The following is a 26,933-nucleotide window of genomic DNA, read 5'->3' on the forward strand; positions in this document are numbered from 1 at the left end:
TGTTTTGAGTTCTTCGACGTGGTGGTTTTGACGCACTTGGTAGCAGTCGAACATTGGATCAGTCATCAGCCCGTAGGCGGAGAGCTCCTGGCCTGAACCCTGGCCTGGACGACTGTTCTGTCGTCTGTGGACACTGGACACCGGACACTGTACGCTGGGCACTGGACTACACGCTACACACTACATGCATACCACTGGCGCCAGCTTTCAGATCCCACTCGTGGTCACTACGGAGTCTTTGGATAGGATGATCCTTTTATTAATTCAATCTTGACTGTAGCATGTCATTCTATCGTTACTTGATGCCTGGTCGAACATACTCTGCCGCTTAGACACAGGAAGTCATCGTTGCTGCAACTTGGGTCGTTGGGGGAACCAGAGCGCTGTAATTGGCACGCAGCTGGGCCTGAATTACGCCATATCCATTTCCAGTATGTATGTATGAGGGGCCGCCCGCGCCGGAAACATGCAACTCGGCTAGGGTAGACCCAACATCAGACATCACTCTCACCTCACCCAATTGGATGGCTTGAACTATGTATGTCTACATACCGTTCATACATATCCAGACAGCCGAACCGGGATCTGCACGGGGAACGATGCACTAGACATGGCACTACCCATATACGCATGTGAGCTGCTGTGGTGGGTAACACTTTGACCTTGGACGATTACATAGTATGTCGATCGTATTATTATGTGGTGAAATGTGCAGCTTCAAATTTCCAATCGGATATTCTGACGTGTTATGCCACGTTCCAATGGCCTACTTATATGACAGACGTGGCAGGCAGAAATCCACTTGTGTGATGAAGCAAGCGAGGATGATGGAGTAGTTTCAGGAATCCGAACTTAATCACGAGAATGTATCGCAATAGTTCCCAAGATATTGCAAATGGGTTGGTCTGGTAGGATTTAGCTCCAAAATGCCACATGTCCATCTACTCAAGCCCTATAGGTCTATGCATCTAGGCTGCCGCGCCCCTCCCTCGAATTCGCTCAGGTCATACTCATCTGGGTACTTGTCTAGGTGTTGCCGCAGCTCCAGCATCTGGGCCTTGAGGTCGGGCGTGAGCTCCTCGTAGATGTCCTCAAACATGGCGCGAATCGGCGGCTTCTTCTCCTTCTCGGCCTGCGAGAAAGCCTTCAAGACCTTCCGCCGAGTGCCATCTCGGGCCTCTTTCTCCTTGGCCTCGTCCCAGATCCCCTTGGCTTCCATGTACTTCCGTAATCGTGCGAGCGGATTATCTCTACGCTTCCAGTCTTCCACTTCGACTCTGGCACGATAAGCGAAAGAGTCGTCCGATGTACTGTGGTGGCTCACCCGGTAACTCATAGCCTCTATAAGTACGGGTTTGCCGCCATCTTGAAGGGCCATCTCGCGTGCCTTCTTGGTCACCTCTCGCACGGCCCAGATATCGTTTCCGTCTACTCGAATGGTGTCAATGCCATAGCCAATGCCTCGGCTTGCGATACCGTCGCCCCGGTACTGTTCTAGGGTTGGTGTCGATATCGCATAGCCATTGTTGCGGCAGATGAAGATCACCGGGCAAGCCCTGGTGGCTGCTATGTTGAGTGCGGCGTGGAAGTCACCCTCGCTGGCCGCACCTTCGCCGAAGTAGACAGCCACGACACGCGGCGGTAACGACGGGTCATTGATGCGTTGCATCTTGAGTGCGTATGCTGCCCCGGACGCGTGGGGAATCTGCGTGGCCAGAGGCGACGAGATTGTGTGCTGTCGAACAGTCAATGGCCGAGCTCGGTTTTCCACACGGGCTGAGGTCTTACAATGTTCAGTTCGCTGCTTCCATAATGCACTGGCATGTTCCTCCCTCTTCCGGGATCCTTCTTGTTGGCGAACAGTTGGTTCATGAAGTCACTCAGTTCGAATCCCCGCTGGGCAAAGACGCCCTGCTCCCGGTACTGGCAGAAAATGACATCTTCTGGACTCAAGGCAGAAGCCGACCCTACGCTCAGCGCCTCTTCGCCAGCTGATACCATATAAAAGCTTAGGCGACCTTGCCGCTGGGCATCGAACATTATAACGTCCATTATTGATATCAACAACATCTTGTTGTATAGCTTCACCACCTCTTCGTCAGCAAGATCTGCCTTGAACGACTCGTCCACAATCTTGCCATCTTGGTCGACAACGCGGTATGTCGGCAGCGCGGGGGCTTTCGTCTGACAGCGCGAAGTTCAATTTGTTCGTGAATGCGCTCTTTACGGCGCCTGGGAACGAGACGTGGGAGGCGCCCGGACGTTGCGAGATGCTACTCGAGTAGCGGGCAGGGGATTGCGGAGCCGTGGACCTGGTAGTAGTAGTAGTAATAGTAATAGTAGCAGCAGCGGGCCCGTACGGTGCTTTGCCGGCGACTCTCCGCAGAGACGCCCTAGTAAGTAACCGCGAGTGCATGGCGAGTACGGCTAGGAGCAAAAGCAGAATCAGGCAATCGAGGCGGAAGCGAAGGCTAGAAGAAGATGATGTCCATGGAACGTGGTTTTCGGGCTCGCTGTTTAGGAATCCCAAGAGGCGCCCAGGAAATCAATCAATGGTTCGGCTTAGACCAAGAGCTACCCCGACGTCACTTGAGCCGACGAAAAGCACCCCCGGGGGTAGCCGAACTCTACCGGTGCAAGAGCATTTTATTCACGTTTGATGTTAGTTAGCTATGCTAACTTCCTAGGGAACTTCACGGGATTTCCAACCATCGGACCTCTTATACCGATAGACAGGTCAGCGCCGAAGAGAATGAGTATTTGATCAGCATGGTCTCCAACCGAGGTTGATTTGAACCCAGGGGCAAAGTATATCTAACATCCACGACTCGGGCCGGTGCCGAGCGGGGTGGCGCTGTGCCTCCTACATGTCGTCAAGCTTCATGAAAATGCTTAAGTTATCAGGCGCATTCTTGGCAACATTGCTCCTTTTGTTGCTGAGTCCAGAGCCGGCCGGACAAAACGCGGGTATCTACTATAAGGACATGGGCGAGGTGTATCACTTAGCCCATCGTCGTCATCATCGCCAGGGCAGTTTCTCCAGCCATGACGCCAGATGCATGGCTTATCACAGCAGCATCGTGCTTTCGTGCCTCTTGTGTCGAACCAACATAGATCCCTAGGGTTGTTTGGCTCGCTTGACCGCCTGCATCTACCGGTCTTGCACTTCATAGGCTGCCTATAATGCCTCCTGCCTAACGCGGGGTGAATTACGACTGTCATGTGGGGTTGTTAACATCATCGTCATCAAATGTGCCGCATGGTTATCTGCAGGTCTCATCATACCATGCACAGTCATGTACATATGAATTTTGGCCGAGTTGCTACAGTAAGACAAGGACATGCATATAAGCATACGTTATCCGTCGTCGATGAAAGAAACAGCAATCGTACTCTCAAGTCGCTTAGTTCTTCGCGACGATAAGCCGTCATGAAGCTATCTCTGACTTGCTGCATTGCTTCCTTAACATGGCAAGCTATCAGTGTCTATATACCGCTAGAGTCCAGGGATCCGAGTCGTCCCTCGCTCCAATACACTCCGAACTACTTTGAGCAGCGCATCGATCATTATCCCGGGGACTGCAAGTCGCCTCAGCACACCAATGCCACCTTCAAGCAGCGCTACTATGTAGATTCTTCGTACTACAAGCCAGGTGAGAGCTCCCAGAAGAAAGAAGCGTGGTTTTGAATTCGGCCGATGCTTATCATTCCTACAAATACAGGCGGGCCTGTTTTCCTCTACATCGGCGGTGAGACGAGCGGGCCAAGTCGCTTCTCCAACTTGCGGACGGGTATTATCCAGATCCTCATGGAAGCGACCAATGGGCTTGGTGTCATCCTCGAGAACCGATACTACGGCCAGAGCTATCCTTTCAATAGCTCAACCACGGACGATTTGGTATACCTGACGACCCCTCAAACGCTGGCAGACAACGCGCACTTCGCCCAGCACGCCGTGTTTCCGGGTGTCGATGGCGATCTGACCGCTCCGGGGACGCCCTGGATCCTTTACGGTGGAAGTTTGGCAGGGGCCCAGACCGCCTTCTCCATCAAAGAGCACGGCGATGTCCTGTACGGGGGCATAGCCTCGAGCGCTCCAGTCACTTCCTCGGTTGGCTATCCGGCCTGGTATAGGCCTATCCAAAAGTTTGCGCCCCAGGATTGCGTGACTCGGATCAACCGGATCGTCGACAACTTCGACAGTCTGGTCTCCGCCGGCAACACCGCGGCGATCCGGGAGTTCAAGGCGATATTCGGCCTTGAGGCTCTAACGGACCACCGCGACTTCGCAACCACCATCGCGTATCCCATCGGTAACCCGGGCTTCTACCCGACGAATACCTGGCAGGAGCTCAACTGGAACGCAAGCTACGGTTCTAACGACTTCTTCAAGTTCTGCGACAGCGTCACGGCTGCCGACGCACCCGATGGCATCACACAGGTGGACTATGCGTTCTCCAACTATACAGACGGAGAGCCGTGGACCGGCCTCGGCGGCTACACCGATTACATCAAGAAGGCAGTGCTACCGCTGTGCCCCAGCGGCGATTACAACAGCAACGCCTGCTTCGGGACGCAGGACGAGGCGGCCTGGGCGCACACCGGCAACTCTGCCTCGCGCTCGTACTTGTACACCAGCTGCACAGAGCAAGGGGCATACATCGACGCACCCAAAGACGGCCCTTCGCTGCTCTCACGCGTCGTCGATACGAGCTATGAGCAGCAGTGGTGCCACTGGGCATTTCCCGACGGCAGGTTCAACAAAATCCCCACGCAGCCTGATCTAAGTATGTACGAACGCTACGGGGGGTTCGATATCCGCGCGGACCGCCTGGCCCTGATAGACGGCGACCAGGACGTCTGGAATGACCTGTGCTATCATTCCAGCCTCGCGCCGCGGCGCACCGAGTCAACTGACCTGCACCCGCAGTATCTTATCACAGGGGCGGGACACCATTGGGACAGTAGTGGCATTCTTGATGTGGCAGCTGAGCCACAGTTCATTCGGGAGGCGCATAAATGGGAGATTCGTACGGTGAAGAGATGGCTGGATGGGTTCGAGCAGTGGAAAGCTTTAAAGAAATGGAATTCTAAGTAGAACAATTATGTGCTCTGAAAATCCAATTTCCAACTTTTAACTTGCCTAACCTATTAATTATACATATCCTATTCTCGATAAGCATAAGAAATCGTTGTGTGACAAGATGATAACGCGTCGTACCTAGCCAGTTGGTCAGTACGATACGAAGAACTTCACAGCGCCCCCTATGAGGCAAGGGAAATAGTCAGGGCACACGGTCGTCGTTTTTATTGTACATGGGACTAGGTATGGGATTAAAGCAAACGATAATTCACCTGATAAGCCAGGTCATCTGTCACCGCGAAATGTATTATACATTCGAGTGATGCATAGGGCTTTAATGTGAACAAAATGAGGGTTTTATCTCTTATAACCCCCAATACCTTTAATTTTATATTTATGTATCCAATTCATGAGCTTCCCATGCTCAAATAAGAAGCCCTCGGCTGCCATGTCTAAAGCTACCGAACTCGTGGGCCGTTGAAAGACCAAACCACGCCTCCCCTTTCCTGCATGTTCTTGTTGCCAGAGTGCCATAATAGGCAAAACACTGATTTGACGGCCGTTACCATGGAATTAAACAGTTGTATCTCTAAGTACTGGATGTGAATATCATTAGTCCACAGGAACTAATCTATTCTGCGTCATCCTCCTCAGCAGAATCTTTGCCGGCAGCGGCGTCGGCGTTCTTCGCGGCGTCGGCGTTCTTCGCAGCGTCGGCGTTCTTCGCAGCGTCGGCTTCCTTCTTCGCCGCATCCTCAGTTTGCTTCTTGGCGGCCTCAGCATCCTTAGCATCCTTCTTGGCAGCATCCTCAGCAGCCTTCTTGTCGGCATCGGCTTGCTTCTTAGTAGCATCATCGGCTTGCTTCTTGTCGGCCTCGGCTTGCTTCTTAGCATCCTTGTCGGCTTGGTCTTGTTGCTTCTTAGCCTTCTCAGCCTCCTTCTTGGCCGCCTTCTCAGCCTATTAAAGCAAACGTTCGATTAGCATGTGTCAAGCACTTCGATAGCGTCCAATCAGAACCATCATCAAACTCACCTCCTTTGCCGCGTCCTTCGCACCTCCAGCCTTGCCGGCGTTGGCGGTACCGTTGCCACGAGCAGCACCACCTGCGGCACCACCGGCAGCACCACCGGCAGCACCACCGTTCAGACCCTCAATAAGCTTGGCAAGTCCGCCAGCACCACCGGCAGCACCACCGGCAGCACCGCCGGCAGCATCACCACCTTTCTTGGCACCACCGCCGCCGAGAAGACCGCCGAGCAGAGACTCGAGGCCACCAGCACCACCTGCCGCACCACCTGCCGCACCACCGGCAGCGCCACCCTGCTTGGCACCACCACCGAGAAGACCGCCGAGAAGGCCTTCGAGGCCACCGGCACCGCCCGCACCAGCACCAGCACCGGCTCCACCACCGAGAAGGCCGCCCAGAGCACCACCGGCACCAGCACCCTTGCCCTTACCGGCGTTGGCAGTTCCGTTGCCGGCGGCGGCACCTCCGGCAGCAGCGCCCTTGGCCTTCTTGCCCTTCTTGGCCTTGCCCTCACCCGCGGCCGGGGCAGTGCCGTTGGCAGCAGCAGCACCCTCACCAAGAGCAGCACCCTTGCCAGCCTGTTTCAACTCTTGTCAGCAACACTCGTCTCGTGCAGGGGTACCTGCGGGGGAGAAATCTAGAGATCAGTATCACCTACCTTAGCGGCCTTGCCCTTCTTCTTCTCGCCCTCAGCCTTGCCTGCAGCAGGGGCTGTTCCGTTGTTGGCGGCGGCCTAGAACACAATGTTAGCATACTGATCGGTTGGGGGGTGGAATGGATGCAAGTGCACTTACACCTTCACCCGCAGCAGCGTCCTTCTCCTTCTTGCGGCTCACCAGGTCGGGCGACCTCACGTGCATAGCCTGCTCATAGGTAGCTCGGGCAACCATGACATCGCCTGGCCGCTCGATGGCAGGCAGCGAGGCGACCATGGAGGCAGAGGCTGCCAGGAGCAACAGAGCTGATCCAAAGTTCTTCATCTTGACGGTTTATGTGGTGTATGGAGAGAAAAAGACAGGAAATAGTCGATTCCGAAGGAATGTAATAGGGCTCGGTATGTGAATGAAAGTGGATAAACGAGCACAGCTAGGGATTGATTTGTCAGTATATCATCACTCGGCCAGAGTATAGAACCAGCTACAGAGAAGGGGGTCACACTAACCTCTAAGAAGAAAGAAAGTATAAAATGGGGGTTAAGAACAGAAAGCAAATCTATGCTTGAATGGATGAGAATGGAATGAGAAGGGAAAGACTGGGTACGACGGGAACGGGACAGGGAGATTTAAATAGAAGGTGGGCGAGGTTGAAGACGTGCTAGAAGGCCATGGGGATATAACCTCAGAGTAGCATCGAGAACAGGGGCAGCGGCCCCATCCCCAGAGACAGATTCCGTGCCAAGCCCTGGGTTGGATCATCCCGATTCTCAGATGCGCTGGGAGATGCGCCAAGCTGGCGAAGATGACGAGGCCCAGGTGCCCAAACAAAACACTAGGGCATCCAGGAGCATCCTACGATCCGAAAAGCCGTATGTAGGAGCTTGCAAGGCAAGGCAGTAGGCGAGGAGGGTGTTTCCCCACCGAAGACAAAACGAGTCAACCCAGAGTCAACCCAGGGCGCCCAGGCGCGTCTTCCAGGTGGCCTTGAAACGCATGGGGAATGAGCGACAAGAATGGCTGTGAAGGAGATCATACAATGGTAGTTCGCTCGCATCTTCCCAGAACGGCAAGCGTTGGCCGAACGGGGGCGGAGAGATCACCAAACCGTTCAATGATAGGGGCCGTTGGACTACTGCACCTGTCCGGCTGCACCCCCGGTCGGTATACTGAGGTTTCAGATGCCAAGACTCCCGGCTCCCGCAAACGTTTAATTTAGACGACTTGGTGGGATCTGGCTTTCTGGCTCTCGGCCCAAGGGCGCCCCTCATGACAGCCCCCTGGGCCGACCAGGATAGTCAAACGGTAGATCAAACACCGCGTGTCCATTGTCAAACATTCCCCAATCGGGGTTACTGAGGTTACTCTGTCAGAACTCCGTGACTGGCGACAGCTCGTGTAGGTGTCTGTGTGCAACGACGCGTGAAGCTATGTAACTGCAACGACGTAACAATCTTCAATCCAGTGCACGGCGTCGTGGTTCCCACCAATTTCGAGTGTCTACGTCAACGTCGCAGTGACGGACTGTGAGGCTGCGCGCGCTGCAAACCGGACGTCCACCATCGATGTCACTGGAGGAGGCAATCTCGGGCACCGTGGCGTCCGGTCTGAGGCCTGCCTATCTTCCTACCCTAGCTTCCTTTCTCCGACCTGCAGTTTGCTTTTCTTCAGAAAGCCACAGCAACCTGTTGGCAGTCTGAAACGAAGTCGTCGCATCCTTCGAGAAGCTGTTGCCGCCGTTTGTTCAGCTGCCAAGTGAAGTGACAATCGAATAAACAACGTATGTACAACGGATGAATACCACCTACTAGCCTACCAGTCCTTATCTACATACGACGAACCAACCATGCGACACCAAACGGCTGGAGCAGCGGTCGTTTTCATCTCTGACGTGACCCGCAAGAAGGAGCTTTCTTTTCCCAGACTTGCCGGGCCCCGACGGCCGGCCCAAAGGTTTGCCTGCATCTGCATCTGATAATTAAGCTACTGGGTACATCCACACGCACCCAGGGGCCAGGAAGAAGAGCCGCGATGGAAGGGTCCAGATCGTCTGGGCTGGCCTCAAGGCGGCGTCCATCTGGATTCGGCGGCGGTTGCGAGAAACGCAGGTGGCAGGTGGTAGGCACGTAGGGTCTGCCAGCTAGGCCTACTGCCAGCATGATGCACACACCAGCCCAACGTTACAGAACGGCGCCGCTGCACAGGGACATGCCTGGCTCGAATCTGCCATGGAGAAAAACGGAACATTATGATTACTTATTCACTTACGTACTGCAGGTTTTATAAGCACCGACTATGGCAAACACAAGGTCCTTGATCGGGCAAGAATCATCAGATGCTTTCAGCGACGTTGGCTAATCCGTCTCGCCTGATTGGCTCTTGATCTGTCTTGGCGCCCTACCGGCTATCTGCGGCCGGGGAGAACCTCGGGCTTGGTGGGTTTGGCTGTGGAATTCTCCAATTGATGTCATTTAGAGGCTCCCGAGAGCGGCCAGCAATCCTCTTTTTTCATGTGTTATTCGCTGCGTGCTTGCACTTGGACCCTCGGCGCAATTGGCAGAGCGCCCCTTTAGAATTTGGCTAGCCAGCTTTCTGACTATCCATGGCGCAACGTTCACGATAGTAGCTCGAGTCAGATCCATCCTCCTCCTCCTCCTCCTCCTCCTCCTACCTTTACCTGGCGCTGGTTGCTGTTCGTCCCGCAAGCATACGACAGGCCCAGGCGCCTGCACTATCCGAGGTCCGCTGATAGACGGCAATGAGATTTTGACGAATCTGCGACTCCAGGAAACCCAGCGCCCGTGGTCTACTCACACCATGTCTGCGCCTGCCCACCTCCGAACCCTCGGCCGTTGTAGCGCCTTGCCCGCCAGATCACGCCTGGCTGCGCAAACATGTAGAGCTTCGAGAGCGTCGGCTGTCACACGGCCATGGAATCAGCGTAGCATGCCGGCATTCGCCCGAGCCCGCGGTCATCTGCTACAGACCCGTGCATTCACGACGACACGAATTAATCGCCTGGCAGATGTTGCTGACGAGAGCTTCGATCCGAAATCGGTAGATCGTGAAAGTGACGAAGTCGATGTCTGTATCGTAGGAGGAGGTAGGCCGAAACGAGCCCCGCTGGGCCCTTGCCTACGATTTCGCATACCCTCTGTCTCTCTCCCCCTGTGTTCGTATGCTGACAACCTCTGATCGTGATCCAGGTCCCGCCGGATTGAGTGCTGCCATCCGACTGAAGCAACAAGCGAACGAGGCCGGCAATGAGGACTTTCGGGTGCTGCTGCTGGAGAAGGCTGGCGAGATTGGTGCCCATATTCTCTCGGGCGCCGTGATTCAACCAAGCGGTGTCGAGGCCTTGTTTCCGGACTGGCTTGACGAAGCCAACGAAAACCGCTTCGAACATGCCACCCCGGCAACCGGCGATAAGATGCGATTTTTGACAAAAGGCATGGCTCTCCCCGTGCCCATACCGCCTCAGATGCACAACCATGGCAACTACATTGTGAGCCTGAACCAATTCACCAAATGGCTGGGTGAACGGGCTGAAGAGGTTGGTGTGGAGGTCTACCCCGGCTTTGCGGCCTCTGAGGTGCTGTACAAAGCAGACGGTTCAGTCCAAGGTGTGGCAACCAACGACCTGGGCATCGGTCGCGACGGAAAGCCTAGGGACAGCTTTGAAAGAGGCATGGAGTTCCACGCAAAGGTCACCATGTTTGGCGAGGGATGCCACGGTAACCTGTCCAAACAAGTTATCAAGAAATTCGACTTGAGGAGTGAGAGCCAGCATCAAACTTACGGCCTTGGTATTAAAGAGGTCTGGGAGGTACAACCTGATAAATTCCAAAAAGGCCAAGTCATTCATTCTATGGGTTATCCGCTACCTTCGGATACGTATGGCGGAGGCTGGATGTACCACTTCGGCGACAACCTGGTGAGCGTTGGGCTGGTGGTAGCCTTGGATTACTCAAATCCCTGGCTTTCGCCTTATGGAGAGTTCCAGAAGATGAAGAAGCACCCACTGTATAGGACCACATTGGAAGGTGGCAAATGCATATCGTATGGTGCCAGGGCTCTAATCGAAGGTGGATTCCAATCCATCCCCAAGGTTGCATTCCCTGGTGGCGCGTTGATAGGCGACTCTGCCGGGTTCGTGAACGTGCCTAAAGTGAAGGGCACACACAACGCTATGCAGTCGGGCATTCTGGCAGCGGAGGCTGCCTGGAATGCCCTTAAGGATGAAAGCCCAGGGTCGGTGTTCTTATATGACTATGAGGACTCGTTACGGAAGTCAAGCATCTGGAAGGAGCTCAAGGAAGTCCGCAACATGAGGCCTTCGTTCCACGGCCCACTCGGCATGTACGGCGGTCTCGTGTACTCTGGGCTGGAGGCCTTCGTGTTAAAAGGACGCGTGCCCTGGACGTTCAAGCACAAAACCACCGACCACGGGGCCACAAAGACTGCAGACGAATGCCCCAAGATCGAATATGAGAAGCCTGATGGCAAGATTACATTTGATATCCTCACCAGTGTCTCTCGTACCGGAACGAACCACGAGGAGGACCAGCCTGTGCATCTCCAAGTGAAGGATTGGGATGCTCACACTATGGAGACTTGGCCGGGATACAAGGGCCTCGAGAACCGATTCTGCCCTGCCGGCGTGTACGAATATGTAGAGGATGAATCCAAACCTCTCGGAGTGAGGTTCCAGATCAACTCGCAGAAGTAAGTTACCCAACCCGCCACCATGAATCGCCAGAAGACAACATTTCATTAGATAGTACCCCAAACTGACGAGTGATACAGCTGCATTCACTGCAAGACTTGTGATATCAAGGCACCTCATCAAGATATCAACTGGGCAGTGCCTCAGGGCGGCGAAGGGCCAAAGTACTACATGACTTGAGTAGCAGAACAGCTGGTAGCAAGGCGTCTTCCAAGGCCCGCTCGGGTGTTCTGCTGTCAAGGGACCCGACATCTGAAGACCGGGGTTTCTACGGCCCAGAGAAGTAGTTACTGACGGTGCAAGTATCAAACAATGGTTCAATGTTGGAGTAATAGCATCGATGGATGGCAAGCAAAGGATTGATCGAACCCAATAGGCTGCAACCATGGCTGTATTCATGTATATAACGTTTTCTAGAAACAGATAGCATGTTTTTGACGCACAGGCTTACCCCTAAGACGTGTTTTCCAGGGCTTCAGCTTGGTCCAGCCCGGTGTTAGGGGGCTCGCTGATCGATAAGCAGTTATCATATGTCGGACTCGGCTGGCCCTGGGTATGCTCACTCACGTCGATGTGAATCCTGCAAGCAGCAGAACCGTGCCTATACTCATATACATGTATCTGATTTGTCATCCAGGTCCTTAGGGGAACTCACAGTGCTTGCGGAGTTTAATCTCTGTGGCTTGCCCAGCGCAGAATCAATACTGGCGTAGTCGTCCTATGGGTGACACAAAACATGTTGCGCAGGACGGACAAGCTCGACATGGCAGCCATGTAGAACGAATCATGGCTCTCGTCTAGGAATAGCCAGGGCATGTGGCGTGACTCGTAGCCCGAGATATGGTCGCGAAATACCAGGCCGTCTCTCTGTGTACTGTACGCACTGCATCTGGGCCGCACCTAAAAGCGCAGGTAGGCAGCTGGTTCTGTTTCAAAGGCAGGCTTGCAATTTGGACGCTTTGTTGCAGATACGCACAATTTGTCGCAGCTTCTGTTGATCATGGTTGAGATAGGTTGTTGTCGCGCTGGAGGTTTCAATGCAATGATATTGGACAGTCACTTGAGGTGTTTGCACCGGGAAGATCCCAGTGATGGAGTGAGTAGCCAGCCACCAATGGAGGTTGGAGAAAACCGATGAGCATGGCCGACGAAACCGTCGGCTATGGCAACGCAGTCCACAGCCCGCAACCTCGTTCGGTCCGGGACAGCAGAGCCGGAGAGGGGATGCCTCTGCTGGCAAAAACCCACCCCGAAGCGGTCAAAAGAGCCAAGAGTCGAATCGAAATTCGGCAACCGCATTTCTCTATACTCCGTACAAAAGCCGGCATTGCCGACTTCACCGCTGCTGGGGCTTCTCAGCAAAAAGCTCAAGGCAAGCTCTACTTTTGCAGAACAACGAATCGACAATCAAAGAGGGAAGACTTATTGGAAGTATAAACCAAATAGTCGACATGGAAGATGGATGGCTGACTGAGCCATCATCTCCCAATGCTTTGCGCGCATCCACAACGATTTACAGCCTGTGCAGGTATATCTTGTCGCGGACAGCGATGATAGGAAGACGGGGCAGCCAATCAACGGATTCCAAGCAGTACATAAGCAATTCATTCACTGGCGCATTGGGTTATTTCGGTAATCAATAACCTACCAGGCCAGCGCACCTAGTGAATACACGTGCTGGAAGTAGGCCTAGCACCTAGCTGGAAGACCCTTATCGCCGTACAGTGCGGTGTACTGGCTACTTCAGAGTACTTCCGATATTCGTGCCGCTTCCTTGCATTTGCGACTTGCACTTGCATGGTCAGCCTGCTTGCATTGATATGAAAAGAAGGGCGCTTGCTAGGGGGTCAGAGCACCAGTCCTATCGCGACGCATTCTTTTTTGTCAGACCAACACGAGAACACCAATTTCTTCAGCCCTCACAAGGCAGGCCAGACACGCGTCGTCATAATCACCCCTTCCAGAAATCACGATCATCTTTCAACGCGTGTTTCCTCCCCAACGACATTTTATCTCCCCCCCCTTTTCATTCCTGCTTGTCGCGCACTTTTACAGGTTTTACCATCATTCATGCTGCCGCTGTCATCGTAAAACGACGAGTCATAGATGCGTAAATAAGCTGGATGGAAATCGACATACAGTTTGCTTGCTGTTGAAGTTCCTCGGTTGTGTGCGTATGTATGAGTCATAATAAGGGAGCGCGACGATGAATGGCTAGATAAGAGGGATGAAAAGAGGGCTGGGCGCGGCTGGGGACCGGCAAGGGAAAAAGAATTTGTCGCAGGGGTCAAGGAAATGAGTGTGTCGGGATCATCGCTTCTCACACACTGCGCATACCGGCAAATGATGAAACCATAAAAAGACACTGGCCTTTTTTTTTAAAGGTCTCCAGTCTCCACTGCGAGTCGCGTCGGCGATCGCAGAGCTCGTAGGCCGATGGCTTCTTTTCTGACTCTCCATTGAAACAGCCTCTCCACATTGGTACTCACACCGTGGCACTGGCCAACTGGACATCTTGGACTTGGCTCCACGGTTTTGATTGAAGCAGCGAAGAAAACCAGATGGAAGTGGACTCGGCCGTCTCCAGTCGCGCGTCATCTAGACCAAAACGTGGAAGAGGACACCTTTTCATTTTTGCAAGTATTGTATCGACCGGCCGACGGACCTTGTCACAATGCAATCATGCGTTCTTCTGCTTTGTGTTTGGGATGTCCGCACGCAGAAGCAACTCTCTCCCATCGCACGCAGTCAGCGACTGCGCAGCCGTGAGCATGTAACCCCCGAGATGCCGAAATGAGACTTCCAGGGAAAGAACAAACGATAATGAGACCTGATCGTCCTACGTGTTTGACTGAGCCACAGATGTGACCGACCCCCAGCGGACCATGCACTCTGAACTCTCGACAAAACTCGAGGCAGGATCGAGAGAGTGCGATGACGAAAGAGAAAAAGGAGAGAGGGAAAGAGAGAGAAGAATACTCACAGGCGGCGACAATGGATCAATCCAATCCTTCGTCGCACTGGCGACGATGAAAGAGGATCCCATCACAAATATATGCATGCATTGGCTTCAACAGCAGACCAAGCCGCCAGGATGAAATGTGTGCGAAGCACGAAGGCATCAACGGCAGTAAAGGAGACAGGGTCAGGCTGTTTCGAAAGATTGCAGGCGATGATGTGGGTGCCTATTGTGCCAGGTTGTAACTTGTAGTGGTTGGGGTCGCCAGGTCGCGGCCCCCAGCGCCCCCCTTGGCGCCACTGCCCCCCATGGCTCTGCAATCGCTTTGCGATCGGGCGAGCCTGGCCCCCAGTGCGAGATAGATCGTGTTTGGACCGTGTGTTGTCTGCGGCCGACCGTCCACTTCGACCGCAACTGGCCGTTTCCGCTTGCCACCCATTCTTGCTCCGTCGTTTCTTGGTGGTGCATGTGACCTGGCAAATGAATTGGATCGGAACAGCTGTCGTCGCGTCAATAGTTTGACTGCAAACTTTTGCGGTCTGACTGGGCTATTGATGGGCGTCCACAAAGAGCGGATGCATCGCATTGTTGGTTCTGCCGGTTTGTCGATAGGCATGAGGAGGATGTTGTTGTTGTTGTTGCTGTTGTTGGACGTCGTGTTTTCGTCGTGTTTGGCGAGAGCAGAGAGAGCGAGATGGCTGGGTGGCATGGCATGGACGGCTGGGATGGAGTGTGAGAAAGAATCCAAGGGAAGGGAAGGGCGAAAAAAAGAGACTTGAAGGAACCAGGAGCTACGAAGGTGCAAAATCCAGGGGAGAAAAAGATGAAATAAGGGGCGGATGGCAAGGTATGATTGGCTGCGACGCATCTAGTGCGTCCACTAAGGTGGCAGGAAGGAGAAGCGAATTGTGGGCTCCCGCCACACGGGGGCGTCCATGGGTGTCGCTGCCTTAAAAGTCAGTGCGTTTGGTTAGAGGCACTAGGAGGAAGGCAGGCCTGGCAAAAATTATAAGAAGCCCAGCCATCCCCCCAATTTCGACTGTTTCGAAAGTCTTGCGCGGAATCTCCGACCGACCCCAGCCTTACGTATTTGCCAGCTGTCTGACTGCCAATTACGTCTGGCCGACCCACTTCACCCATCCATCCATTCCATCCTCATCAACCCATCTCGATCCACTTTTCTCCCCATTACCTCATCATCTCTCGATCTTTTTAGCCTTTGGCCGTCACACCTTGTCTTGACACCGAGATCCATCATCTCGGACGCGCAAAAAGACCTGGGTCAATCGGGCATTAAGAACAACAACCAATCCCACCATATCTTACTCGTCGTCAGGCCCGAGCCCACTGCTGTCGCATTCCTTAATTGGTTTTTGCTTCCTTCCTGCATCCGGACCGAACCCTTTCGGCGCAACAACCAGGCCACCGACAAAGCCTTCTTTGGACCGCTTTCTCCGAAACCGTCATTGTTCCCCACCCGTCGACATAAAGGTCTCAGCTTTCTCTCTTCGGACTTCGCGACCGCATTCTCTTCCAGCACTCCCTTCCCACTACCGCGCAGAGTCCCGGTGCAAAGTAGTCACAGAATCGTCGCTGAAGACGAGAGCGTAGAGATCAGAATTGAGAAAAGGAAAACCCTGAGCGCAACGTGGTATACCACACCAACGTCGCCTCATTCCCACGTTTACCTAGCGCATCGCAAAGGAAGATCGAAACGCTGCCTGCCGTCATTGTCGCGTCGCATCGCATCAAACCGATCCTCGACATCGACAGCCCGCTATTTTCGCATCCAAACTTGTGCGCTTTACTATCTGTCCCAAGAAGTAAAGTCCCACGATCGCATCTATCCGAATCTCGGTCATCGATCAGACTATTCATAAATCCATATCGTGTGTGTGTGCCATCTCTGGTTCCTTGATCGCAAGCATCATCGACCAGATACAATCGAGCCTTGACCATCTAGGCCAAAGAAGCTTGGGGAGACATTTACTTGTTTATCTCCGTTGCGCCAATTGGTAAGGCTCTTCCTCCACTGTCTTTCTCGATACCTGTTGCTAGTGACCATTGCTCCCCCACCATCGTAGATAAACTGGGTTGTTGTTCAGTGCTGTCACGTTCTCTTGAGGCGTTGACTGATCACTGCGCACCTGTTTACTTTTTCGATTTTCTCTCTCTTTGTTATTCATTCCCAATCAGAGAGGTCACAGAACACATTGGTGGTGTTGATCCGCCCAGTGGCTTGTCGCTCTTTGCTTGTCAAAAAGAAATTGCATCAATTTGGCATTACCACTTTCTAACATTACATTCAGGTCTTTCCTTCCAAGGCCTGATTTTGTTGTTCCTTCGGAACACACGCAAAGAAAAAAACGCCGTCATCATGGCCTCTGCTGCCCCACAGCCAGATTTCAGCACCCTCGGGTCGCACCCCTCCACCGCGGCGCAGGCCCGGGCCTTCACCAGCTCCGGTTCGCTGAGCATGCCTGGGGGCGTGCTCCAGGAGCTCACTCCCCCCACCGGCGAAGTTGATAAGAGAATGGCCAATGGCCAGCCGGCTGGCAATGGGGTGACTCCCGCTACGCCTGCTGCCACACCTGCTGCCACCACTCAAGGTGGCAGCGGTTTGACTCCTACTTTGCAGTATGTATTACCTCACACGGTTTGTCCTTGAATGAACTGTGTGCTCACTCTGCATCATCAAGGAACATCGTCGCCACGGTCAACCTCGATTGCCGCCTGGACCTAAAGACGATTGCTCTGCATGCCCGCAACGCCGAGTACAACCCTAAGGTAAACATCACACCATGACGATCATTCATGAATGTTGCTAACCTTTTTCAAAGCGTTTCGCCGCTGTTATCATGCGTATTCGTGAACCGAAAACCACTGCTTTGATCTTCGCATCAGGCAAGATGGTGGTCACTGGTGCCAAGTCAGAGGACGACTCGAAGCTTGCCTCGCGCAAGTATGCTCGCATTATCCAGAAGCTCGGTTTCAACGCGAAGTTTACCGACTTCAAGATCCAGAACATTGTTGGTAGTTGCGATATCAAGTTCCCTATCCGCCTGGAGGGTCTTGCTTCTCGCCATCACAACTTCAGTTCTTATGAGCCCGAGTTGTTCCCTGGTCTTATCTACCGTATGATCAAGCCGAAGATTGTGTTGTTGATCTTCGTCAGCGGCAAGATTGTTCTCACTGGTGCCAAAGTTCGCGAGGAAATCTATCAGGCTTTCGAGATGATTTACCCTGTTCTTCAAGGTTCGTTGCGCCCCCAGTGTTTGTGTGCACGTATGTGTACTAACATTATACAGATTTCCGCAAGGTCTGAGGAAACCAAACGGCACCACCCCAAACACCCCAACCTTCACCCTCCACCACTTCGTTCTTGGTTGTACGATACATTATGATTTCATGATTCTCCATTCTGCACACCACTCAGCTGTGCTTGACGACTGACGGCTTGCCGTCGCGGAGGCCCAGCATGAGGTTATTGTACCATTTGATATTCTTTGCAAATTGCATTGCACCGGCGTTATGACACAAGGAAAGGGCCAGCATAGGCGTGGACCAGGTTGATTTAGGACCAAAAGGAGATGGCTGGGGCCTGGTCAGAGGGATACACATAGATTGCACATGGCATTCTCGACGACATGTGCGCTGGTCGAGGATGTGTCGTCTTAATTCAACAGTGAGTGAGAACGAGCATATAAATGGAAGGAGGCTCAATCTCGAGGAGGTGAGGAGGGGATATTACGACCCTGATGAACATGCTTGCCATCGGGGAGTAGTGCAAAGCAAGAGGCAGGCAGGCAGGCCATGGACATTTGCTCATATGGTGAGCAGGCTGGAATGCCACGTTCACATACATCATAGCCTGTTTTCCAGCAACTGGATTATGCTTTCTCTTGCACTCGTGGCACGTGGAGCTATTCATGCTTGGAGGCCCAGCAAAAGACAATAGCCGTGTGTGACTGCCTACTCTAGTAGTCAATACATCACATCTGAGCCATATTCCTCCATTATTTTGAACAAGTGAATCTTTGCTGTGTTGCCCATGGCATTTGCTTCCCCACGCAAGTAGTGCCGTAGTACGGTTGGCCAAGCGGTTTACAACATACATAATAATCACTTGCCCAAATCTCTGGAGGTAACGTAGTTTTCCCAAATTTTGTTCGGATTCTTTGGAGTCTCAAGCTTTCTTCCCGTTGCTGCTTCCATGCTGAGCATTGCGGCATAATATGACCAAGGGTATTTTCCCCAGCTGTCAGGCACCAGTAACTTGAAGTATAATGAGACCCAATTTCATGGCTACTGTAACACTAATGGTTATTATTCAATATATCCAAGGTAATTCCGCTAAGGTAGCTTTGCATCACCAACACAATATACTCAGTAAAGCAAAAGATGACTATTTGCATTATGGGTAGCCAAAGCCTTGCGAGGAATTCTTCATATCCTCGGACCATTCTTTCTAAGCTCTGTGCGCAATATAAGCCCGGCCTGTCCGCCACGGCTGCCATCTTCAGTCACGATGGCTTGCTCGACATCGGCGACCTCTTTCCAGGCCCATTTGTCCTTGAGGATGGGAGTACATCGCCCCATGATATTGTCTGCAATATGCTCCCCCAGCACCGGGAGAAATTTGAAACCATGGCCGCTGCCACCCGTCGCCACAAACAGGCCGTTCCAGTACGGATGGTAAGTGACCAGAAAATCGCCAGTAGGCGTGTCGGTGTACCAGCATACCCGATTCGCGTTGAACGGCCGATCGGCCACTGACGGCCAGGGAACCATGGCCCGAAGCCCTTTCCTGAGTGCGCGCTCGCCGCTGGCGGGCATCCAGAGAGTTGGGTCGTCGAGATGTGTCAGGGGCTGGGAGACGGCGATTTCGGGGAAGTGCTCTTCGCCGGCCTTCTTGCGTGCGCCCGAAGAAGTGAAGTCGGAACTGGACTTGTGCTGTTTGGGCACGGTGAGGCATGATGTCACCTTGGTTGGGTTTTGATAGCCGTATCCGTGCAGGCCGATCTTGAGGACGCGGTTCGAGGGCGGGATGAGGAAGGTGCCGTGCGTCATGTTCATCAGCACGGGAGCCTTTCCGAGCCGCGCCTGCTCCTCGGGCGTGATGTCCATGTAGCCTAAGACCTGGCCCGTCGCCACGGCCTGCCCGCGCAGATCCACCAGGCTCGGCGTCCAGGCGCCGGCAGCCACGACTACCAGTTCGGCCCGCAGGGACCGCCCGTCCGCCAGCTTTGCACCCACGACCCGCCGCTGGTCGGCGTCGACCTCGAGCCGCATGACGGTGCCACTCGCGAACTTGACGCGCCCCGTCCGTCGCACCTTCTCGTAGAACCACGCCATGGCCCGCTCGGCGTTGGCCCAGCCCGACCCGCGGTTCAGGTAGCCCCAGTCTCCCAGCTCGGCCCCCGTCGTGGTGGCGTTCCTGATCGCTTCGCGCCCGTCCAGCGGCTGGACCCAATCGCCATTTCCGTCCCCTTCCCGTCCCGAGTGCCGCGCGTGGGCGGCCGCGTTGGCGTAGGCCTCGCGCGCGAAGCCCATACCCGACTTAACCTCGAGCCCCCGCGCGTTGCGGACCAGCGGGGGTTCGTTGTCGGCCACCAACAAGAACCCGGTCTCGGTGTAGCGCCCGTCGCCGCCGATGCTGTCGGGGCCCGGCTTGCGCCACTCGGCCTGAGCAGCCGAGGCCAACGCGGCGTAGGCCGGGTCTGCGTAGTCGGCGCGTATGATGCGCGACGAGTCTATGCTAGAGGCGTCCCGGGAGGGAAAGACTGGCCTCTGCGGGATCGAGGCAGACCCGCCCGCACGGTCCAGGACGGTTATCTGGGTGGACGCCCATTCGGGACGTTTGGTGAGGGCATAAGCCGTCGACAGGCCGAAGACGCCGCTTCCTACTATCAGGAGGGTGGACGGGGGCTTGAAGGAGGGTGCAGAGTCGGACATGGCCGTTCGTTTTGCCTTGTCAAGAACCGAGGTCCTGATGGAGGGGAGGAATACCTGTATGCCGAGTCTCACTTGCGGTCTGTCTCGTGGGTACGCGTACTTTCTAGAGCAGTTGGAATATCGGCCGAAGCAGTGGTGATGATCTAAGAAGATGATGGCAATGACTACCTAGTGCAATACGAACTTAACTATGTAACGTTCCAGCTTTGAATTCTTGGGCAAATACAGATTTATATAGAAGCCGCCCGGTCCCGGTCAGAGACCCGTCACTAGATAGGAGAACCCTAAACAAATAGCTCCAATGGTGCAATGGACGTTATCGGCCTCTTGCTGAGACCCATCTGGAGGGGCGGACTGTCGGCCTTCATCGGCAAAAAGACCAAAAGCGGCAAGGAAGCAGAAGCAGAAGTGGAAGAGAGTGGGAGAGGAAGAGGATGTGTGGGATGGGAACCTGACTATGGCTAGTCAGTTGTGGGGATCAATAGAGGATCTACTGGTGTCGATATCGGAAGCACCCTTTCGAAGAAGCCGACCAATAGGGATTCCCAGAGGTTGGTTGTCGGGTGCAATCCACGTCAGGCAACCAGGGATTTATGGATACAGATGCGTTGCTCTGCATCCCCGTTCATACCCATTCATACCTAAACGTTTGCCCGTCCATCACGTGGCCGGTGGCTGGTCTGGTCTTGGGACGATCCGTTGTTGACAACCGTTGACATTGGCATTGGCATTGGCATTATTGACATTGACGCCTTTCGGATGTGGGTACATATCTGCATCAAGGGCTTGGCCTGAGGTGATTGGTTGGCTGATTTGTGCATTGATACCTACGCCTCCATCCATAGCCTCAGCCGACAAGGCTGACGTCGTCGCGCACCCTGGACAAACAAACAACCGCCATTGGGTTTTCGTCTTCCCCTTCAAACCGCTGGCCGTTCGCGTTTTACTGCCGCTTTTGGGCTCTCTGGCCGGAAGCTGGTTTGCTGCGAATATGCGCATTGAATTAGTTCAACGGCAATCTTTCGCTTGAAAAACTTTTGTGCGCGCTTCCCACGTCCTTAAATACCCCCGGTCTACCCCGGCCGCTGTGCGCGCGCCCTCACTTTCGCCCAGCCATGTCGGCCTCTTCGAAGAAACTCGAAGACTTTCCCGACGTCGAAGCCAAGCTACAAAAGGCACACAAGCAGTCCGCCTTCGAAAAGGAAAAGGCCGAACGAGAGGCGAAACGAAAACGCGAAGCCGCCGAGACCGCCGCTGTCTACGAGAGCTTCGTCAAGAGCTTCGATCACGACAACGACGACGACGACGACGATGACGAAATCAGTGCATTAGCTCGAGGTGCCGGTCCGGGACGATTGGCTAGAGGAGGCGGTGCTGCCATTGGCAGACGACATTTTGGTGCGGCTGGCAACGCCGGAACACCACTCAAAAGTGGACCGGGCAGTTTGGGGCCACCGCCTGGAAGCTACGGGCGTAAACGAGGATTCGACGGCGGTTTCCAGCGAGACTTCGGGCGCCACGGTGACGATGGCCGTGGCAGGTTGGGCTTCCACGGCGAGGAGCACGAACGAGAGAGAGACAAGGACCGAAACTTCGATGCGCCAGGGAAGGGCATCTCCAAGGCCTTCGACACGGGCAGCGACGACGACGCAGACGCGCGAGGCGTCGACAGGGCCGAGGAGCGCGCCATCGCAAAGCCGACATTGCGCCTAGCCAATCTGCCTCCGGGTACATCTCCTGCCGTCATCAAGGCCCTGATACCATCAAACCTCACGGTGGAACACGTGAAAATACTCCCGCAGGCTGCCCCTGTCTCTAACGAGCGGAAGTCCATGGCCGCCATCGTAATACTCTCCCAGGAAACACCAGCTACCGACATAGACTCCGCTGTATCCTCTCTGCAGAATCGCTACTTGGGCTACGGTTTCTACCTATCTCTTCATCGCCATCTCTCCTCCGCCGTAGCGACCACGAGTCTCGCACCATCCTCAGCCCTCCTCGGCGCGCCGTCATCTACGTCTTCCCAGCCTTTCGGCGCGAAACCCGCTCCCCAACCCGCCAACGACCCACCACACTCCCACCAATACAGTCGAGGATTTGCGCCTCCTCCGTCTTACGGCCCTGGCGGGGGAGCGTTGAACCGGTCGAGCTTGCTACATGTTCCCGTGCAATCACCACACGACATCAAACAACTCCAGCTCATCCACAAGACTATAGAGTCTGTCCTTGAGCATGGCCCCGAATTCGAGGCTCTACTCATGTCGCGGCCTGATGTCCAGCGCGAAGAGAAATGGGCCTGGCTCTGGGATGCACGCAGTGTAGGCGGCGTTTGGTACCGCTGGAGGCTGTGGGAAGTCATCACGGGCTCGCATTCGTACAGTCATAATCGAAATGGAGGGAAACGGACGGGGAAATACCTGCCATTATTCGAAAATAGTCATGCGTGGAAAGCGCCTGATAAGCCGTTGGCCTACGAGTACACGACGAGTATTGTCGAGTTTGTATCAGATCCAGAATACAATTCCTCGGACGATGACTACGAAGACGAAGGCGCCCATAACCGTATAGGCGACTATGGTGCTGGTGCTGGTGCTGGTGCAGGAGGTGAGGAAGGGACCACGTACCTGAATCCCTTTGACAAGGCTAAGCTTGTGCATCTATTGGCGAGGCTTCCCACCACGCTCAGTCGAATCCGCAAGGGCGATATAGCCCGCATCACGACCTTCGCTATTACACATGCCAGCCGTGGCGCGGACGAGATCGTGGACTTAATTGTATCTAATGTGCAAAAACCTTTAGCATTGAGCTCCGCGAACCCCGATTTCAAGCAACAGCAGCTGAACGCCAAGCCTGAGACGGAAGGAGGCACAGTTTCGACCCCAGCCGGCGCTACTGCAATTGATGAGTCTGCAGATAATAAAGCCTCAACAAACAGTGAGCAAGTTGATTCCAGTGGTTCCAGTCTGGTGGCTCTCTACGTTGTGAGCGATATTCTCTCGTCGTCAGCAACGAGTGGCGTGCGCCACAGCTGGCGGTTCCGTCAGCTCTTCGAGACAGCACTACGTGGGCGACACATCTTTGTGCATCTGGGTCTCATGGCGGAGCGACTCGGGTGGGGAAGACTGCGCTCAGACAAGTGGAAGCGCAGCGTGGGGCTGATTCTGAGCCTGTGGGAGGGGTGGTGCGTGTTTCCTGCCGAGGCACAAGAGCTGTTCACCAAGAGTTTTGAGAATCCGCCAAGCCTGAGCAAGAAAGATGGGGTAGATGAGAAGGGTGACGCTGCTGCTACTGCTACCGAGGCTGGGGCCCGTGCAGGGGTCGGTGACAAGAAGGCTGCAGGCAAGTGGAAGCCTGTGGAAGCTGGAGTCTCCAGCACAGAAGGCTTCAAGCCTGTGTCGGCGGAGACAGAGAGGGGCACGTATGATCCAGCAGGTGAAAGCATGCAAGTCGACGATCTGGACGGCGAAGCCATGGGAGAGGATGACGAGGAAGGGGCACTTATGGATTCAGACATTGATGGCGTACCGATGACGGACGACGAAGGTGAAGATGGCGGCGAACCTATGGTCGAGGATGCTGAGACAATACCGTCAAAGGCACCTCACCCAGTTTCTACCATGGTCACTGATGAAAGCCAGATACCCTCCAAGCCGGAGTCGTCAAGGCCCCTTGCTGGGGCTGCAACCACGGGTGATCGGCAGCCCCGAAGGCGGCTAAGGGCAGTGGACATGTTTGCAGACTCGGATGTATCTGATAGTTGAAATGAATAGATGGTCCCGATATTTTACAACATGGTTTCGAGGTGGAGCCATTGATGCAAGATCGTATCATTGAGGAGGCATAGTCGGGCCTTAGTAACCAAGAACGCGAATATTGAGTGAGTTGGCAGACTGGCTCTCGGAAACGGCAAGGGCAAACTTACTGTTCATCACGAGAGAGACGCCTCCGGGCTTTCGCCCCCTTCCCACTCCTCAGTCAATATTGGTGGAAGTCTAAATCGCAAGCATATGCGTGCCCCCAGGTCGGAAGCACCATGTATAATGGGGGTTCTTTATTAAGTAACGATATCACGGCGCTACATCTAATCTACAAGCTATCCGGCAGGCTTGTCCTACATACTGCACATATGTAGAGATATCATTCACGGCCCCGCCATACAGAGTTTGGGAGACTCGAAGCAATACACAAAAGCTTGATCGTGGGTAAGGTGACTTCAGCCTTAAACCCCTTGGCCCCACGGATGATGAGGATAGTCAGTACTAACCTTCAATAGACCATGGCAATAGGCATCCTATTCTGGAATTCACCACACAGCTTCCTCCCCGCTCAGAGGGGTGTTCAGACGAACCAGAATCCTTACTATACCGCCAACCGCCACCCCAACACATCGAATGGCAGTCGCATTCTGGTCGCATCACTCTGCCCCCTGTAAGCCTCATCTCGATGCCCCCGCTCAGAGAGACACCACCCTGCGTCAGCAACGAAGGGCATATCCCCCATCCTGAGGCACCCATGGTAAGTTCCTGTAGTACCTATGCCAAGTGGCGAACACATGCCTCCACCAGGCGTCCAAGATGTCTACCATGTGCCCTGTCTGTATGCGCCATCCTCGGATTCCCTCAACAGATTCCTTGGGTTCCAGGCTCATCGGGCCCAAAATGACCACGAGACCATCCAGCTCGTCGAAATGTAGGCTCCGACTCCACCCCACGGGGAATCATGGCTCTAGACCAGGTATCTCCTCCGTAGCCACATCAGGACATCCGAGTAGCCCTGGTGGCCGAATGCATCGCCATGTCAATACGCATTGACAACAAACAAGTCGAGTCTGGCCATAAAAAACAAGCCTGGCCGTGCTACCCCTCTGCTTCTGACAGGCGTTGCTCCAGCAAGGACCCTTGTGGGCACCTTCGATTTATTCACTCCGAAGCACCAGATGACGGTGTCTTCCGTAGATCTAGTCGGCCTGCACATCGCTGCCTCATCCGCGTTTAGCCTACCAGACAGCGCTCTCGAGATTGTGCGCCGTCACTCAGATAGTCCATAGAATGCATACCATGGACGGCCAACACGGCACCTTAGATGTCGTGTAGGTCCCGCGCCAGTGCCAAGGCCGATCAAGATTGACCACCCGGACAGGGAACAGGCCTTTCTGGGGCTGGAGGGCAGAGATCTGCAGGGCCCATTATATGTATCTTACTGTACATATGTAGGTCGAGGGCAACTCCGGTTGGCGGAAAAAGAAAACATGAGATCAGCATCGAACCAACTATATCCCACTCAGAGCCTCCTACTGAAGCAGCGAGCGAGCAGACGTCTGATTATACTCGGTTTAGTGTGCCAACCGTTTCGTGAAAGCTGGAATTGCCGCCTTGCGATCAGTTGATCAAATGTTCTTTTCTTTGCCTAGCCGTACCCTACGACTAGGCTAGTGCCAGCAGCCAGCTACCATATCGACTGCCAGCACCCGGCTGGGTCGGTCATCCCAAGCCCCGGCGGTTTTTTTTCGTTTCAACTTGTGTAGATCATCGTTTCAATCAACGGACGACGGGCAACAGGGTAGAATACGGCGAATGCCTACTCAATTTGGCTGGTTTGGGCCAACTCGGTTGCTCCGTTGGAACTGTATAAGAGACCAGTCTGCTGGCTCGTCGGGTTGTTGATTCTCGGTTTACTTAACGAGGCCATGAAATGCTTTCAACTTACATGTATCCCAAATCACATTCGGAATACCTCTTAATAACAGCGCAGAGGCTGGGGGTTGTCCGGTATTGGTTGCCCGCTAAAATCCATGAATTCATGCAATAGAATTGTATTATAATGCTTGACCGACCAATCATGATGGGCTACGGGCTAACAAGGCCTGGAAACGGCGGGCACTCGCATGTTCGGAGAGTTTGCATCTGCGACTACTGCTACGACTACTACGACTGCTACAACCAACAACTACTAGTACTGTAGACTTCGTAGACTTCCTTGGTGCTTGGGCACACCTTGACACCGAGACTGGTAGCGAGACTGGCCAAACGCTAGGTGCCCCTCCAGATCCAGGGTACCCACGCACTGCCCACGGCCCACGGCCCACTGCCCACGGCCCTCTCAGCGCTTGCTGGGTAGCGAGGGTACTGGAGAGGGTGCTGGAGATGGTGCTGGAGAGGGCAGCCTGCCTTCTGCAAGCCTGGCCTGGCAGCCTTCACGGTGCTAGCCAATCAAAACTTGCTCGCATTCCATCCACATTCTCAAGTCCAAGAGGGACCCAACAACTCCCTCGCACCAGACACAAAGACACCCCAGACACACCAGACATGCTGGGACACTTCCATCGACTTCACCTCTTCGCCACTCCCTCTCTAGACCGCGCAGAGCTGAGGCACGACAACGCCGTGTGCGCAAGCCGACAACTAAGAAAATTCGACAAATTTTGAATCAATAATGGAGAGGGGGGAGAGCGAGAGAGCCAAGTGTGCTGAAGAGGCAAGTCAAGTCCCACGTGCTAAAGCGGCCAGCCACTGACGGAACCTATTTCACG

The 26,933-nt window shown here is 54.2% G+C and overlaps 8 protein-coding genes across 8 annotated transcripts; 4 read left to right on the forward strand and 4 right to left on the reverse strand.

Moving 5' to 3' along the window:
* Positions 1-952: 952 nt before the first annotated feature.
* On the reverse strand, positions 953-2,416 carry PG998_007873 (uncharacterized protein; the record flags this gene model as incomplete). The annotated part of the gene is made up of 4 exons (XM_066874689.1): positions 953-1,735; positions 1,789-2,184; positions 2,228-2,312; positions 2,361-2,416. The coding sequence occupies 4 exons, from the start codon at positions 2,414-2,416 to the stop codon at positions 953-955; spliced, it is 1,320 nt and encodes a 439-aa protein (XP_066730634.1).
* Positions 2,417-3,430: 1,014 nt separating this feature from the next.
* On the forward strand, positions 3,431-5,098 carry PG998_007874 (extracelular serine carboxypeptidase-like protein; the record flags this gene model as incomplete). The annotated part of the gene is made up of 2 exons (XM_066874690.1): positions 3,431-3,653; positions 3,723-5,098. The coding sequence occupies 2 exons, from the start codon at positions 3,431-3,433 to the stop codon at positions 5,096-5,098; spliced, it is 1,599 nt and encodes a 532-aa protein (XP_066730635.1).
* A 616-nt stretch (positions 5,099-5,714) lies between these two features.
* PG998_007875 (uncharacterized protein) lies at positions 5,715-7,091 on the reverse strand (the record flags this gene model as incomplete). Its single annotated transcript, XM_066874691.1, has 4 exons — positions 5,715-6,041; positions 6,117-6,689; positions 6,770-6,844; positions 6,906-7,091. The coding sequence occupies 4 exons, from the start codon at positions 7,089-7,091 to the stop codon at positions 5,715-5,717; spliced, it is 1,161 nt and encodes a 386-aa protein (XP_066730636.1).
* Positions 7,092-9,581: 2,490 nt separating this feature from the next.
* Positions 9,582-11,777, forward strand: PG998_007876 (uncharacterized protein; the record flags this gene model as incomplete). Its single annotated transcript, XM_066874692.1, has 3 exons — positions 9,582-9,867; positions 9,971-11,489; positions 11,675-11,777. The coding sequence occupies 3 exons, from the start codon at positions 9,582-9,584 to the stop codon at positions 11,775-11,777; spliced, it is 1,908 nt and encodes a 635-aa protein (XP_066730637.1).
* Positions 11,778-14,675: 2,898 nt separating this feature from the next.
* PG998_007877 (uncharacterized protein) lies at positions 14,676-15,158 on the reverse strand (the record flags this gene model as incomplete). Its single annotated transcript, XM_066874693.1, has 1 exon — positions 14,676-15,158. The coding sequence occupies one exon, from the start codon at positions 15,156-15,158 to the stop codon at positions 14,676-14,678; it is 483 nt and encodes a 160-aa protein (XP_066730638.1).
* Positions 15,159-16,826: 1,668 nt separating this feature from the next.
* On the forward strand, positions 16,827-17,774 carry PG998_007878 (uncharacterized protein; the record flags this gene model as incomplete). Its single annotated transcript, XM_066874694.1, has 4 exons — positions 16,827-17,086; positions 17,149-17,236; positions 17,290-17,704; positions 17,758-17,774. The coding sequence occupies 4 exons, from the start codon at positions 16,827-16,829 to the stop codon at positions 17,772-17,774; spliced, it is 780 nt and encodes a 259-aa protein (XP_066730639.1).
* A 1,121-nt stretch (positions 17,775-18,895) lies between these two features.
* Positions 18,896-20,404, reverse strand: PG998_007879 (uncharacterized protein; the record flags this gene model as incomplete). The annotated part of the gene is made up of 1 exon (XM_066874695.1): positions 18,896-20,404. The coding sequence occupies one exon, from the start codon at positions 20,402-20,404 to the stop codon at positions 18,896-18,898; it is 1,509 nt and encodes a 502-aa protein (XP_066730640.1).
* Positions 20,405-21,519: 1,115 nt separating this feature from the next.
* Positions 21,520-24,165, forward strand: PG998_007880 (uncharacterized protein; the record flags this gene model as incomplete). The annotated part of the gene is made up of 1 exon (XM_066874696.1): positions 21,520-24,165. The coding sequence occupies one exon, from the start codon at positions 21,520-21,522 to the stop codon at positions 24,163-24,165; it is 2,646 nt and encodes an 881-aa protein (XP_066730641.1).
* Positions 24,166-26,933: the final 2,768 nt, after the last annotated feature.

This window comes from Apiospora kogelbergensis (assembly GCF_038363985.1).
Source record: "Apiospora kogelbergensis strain CBS 113332 chromosome Unknown utg000005l_segment0_segment0, whole genome shotgun sequence".
Classification (NCBI taxonomy): Eukaryota; Fungi; Ascomycota; class Sordariomycetes; order Amphisphaeriales; family Apiosporaceae; genus Apiospora; species Apiospora kogelbergensis.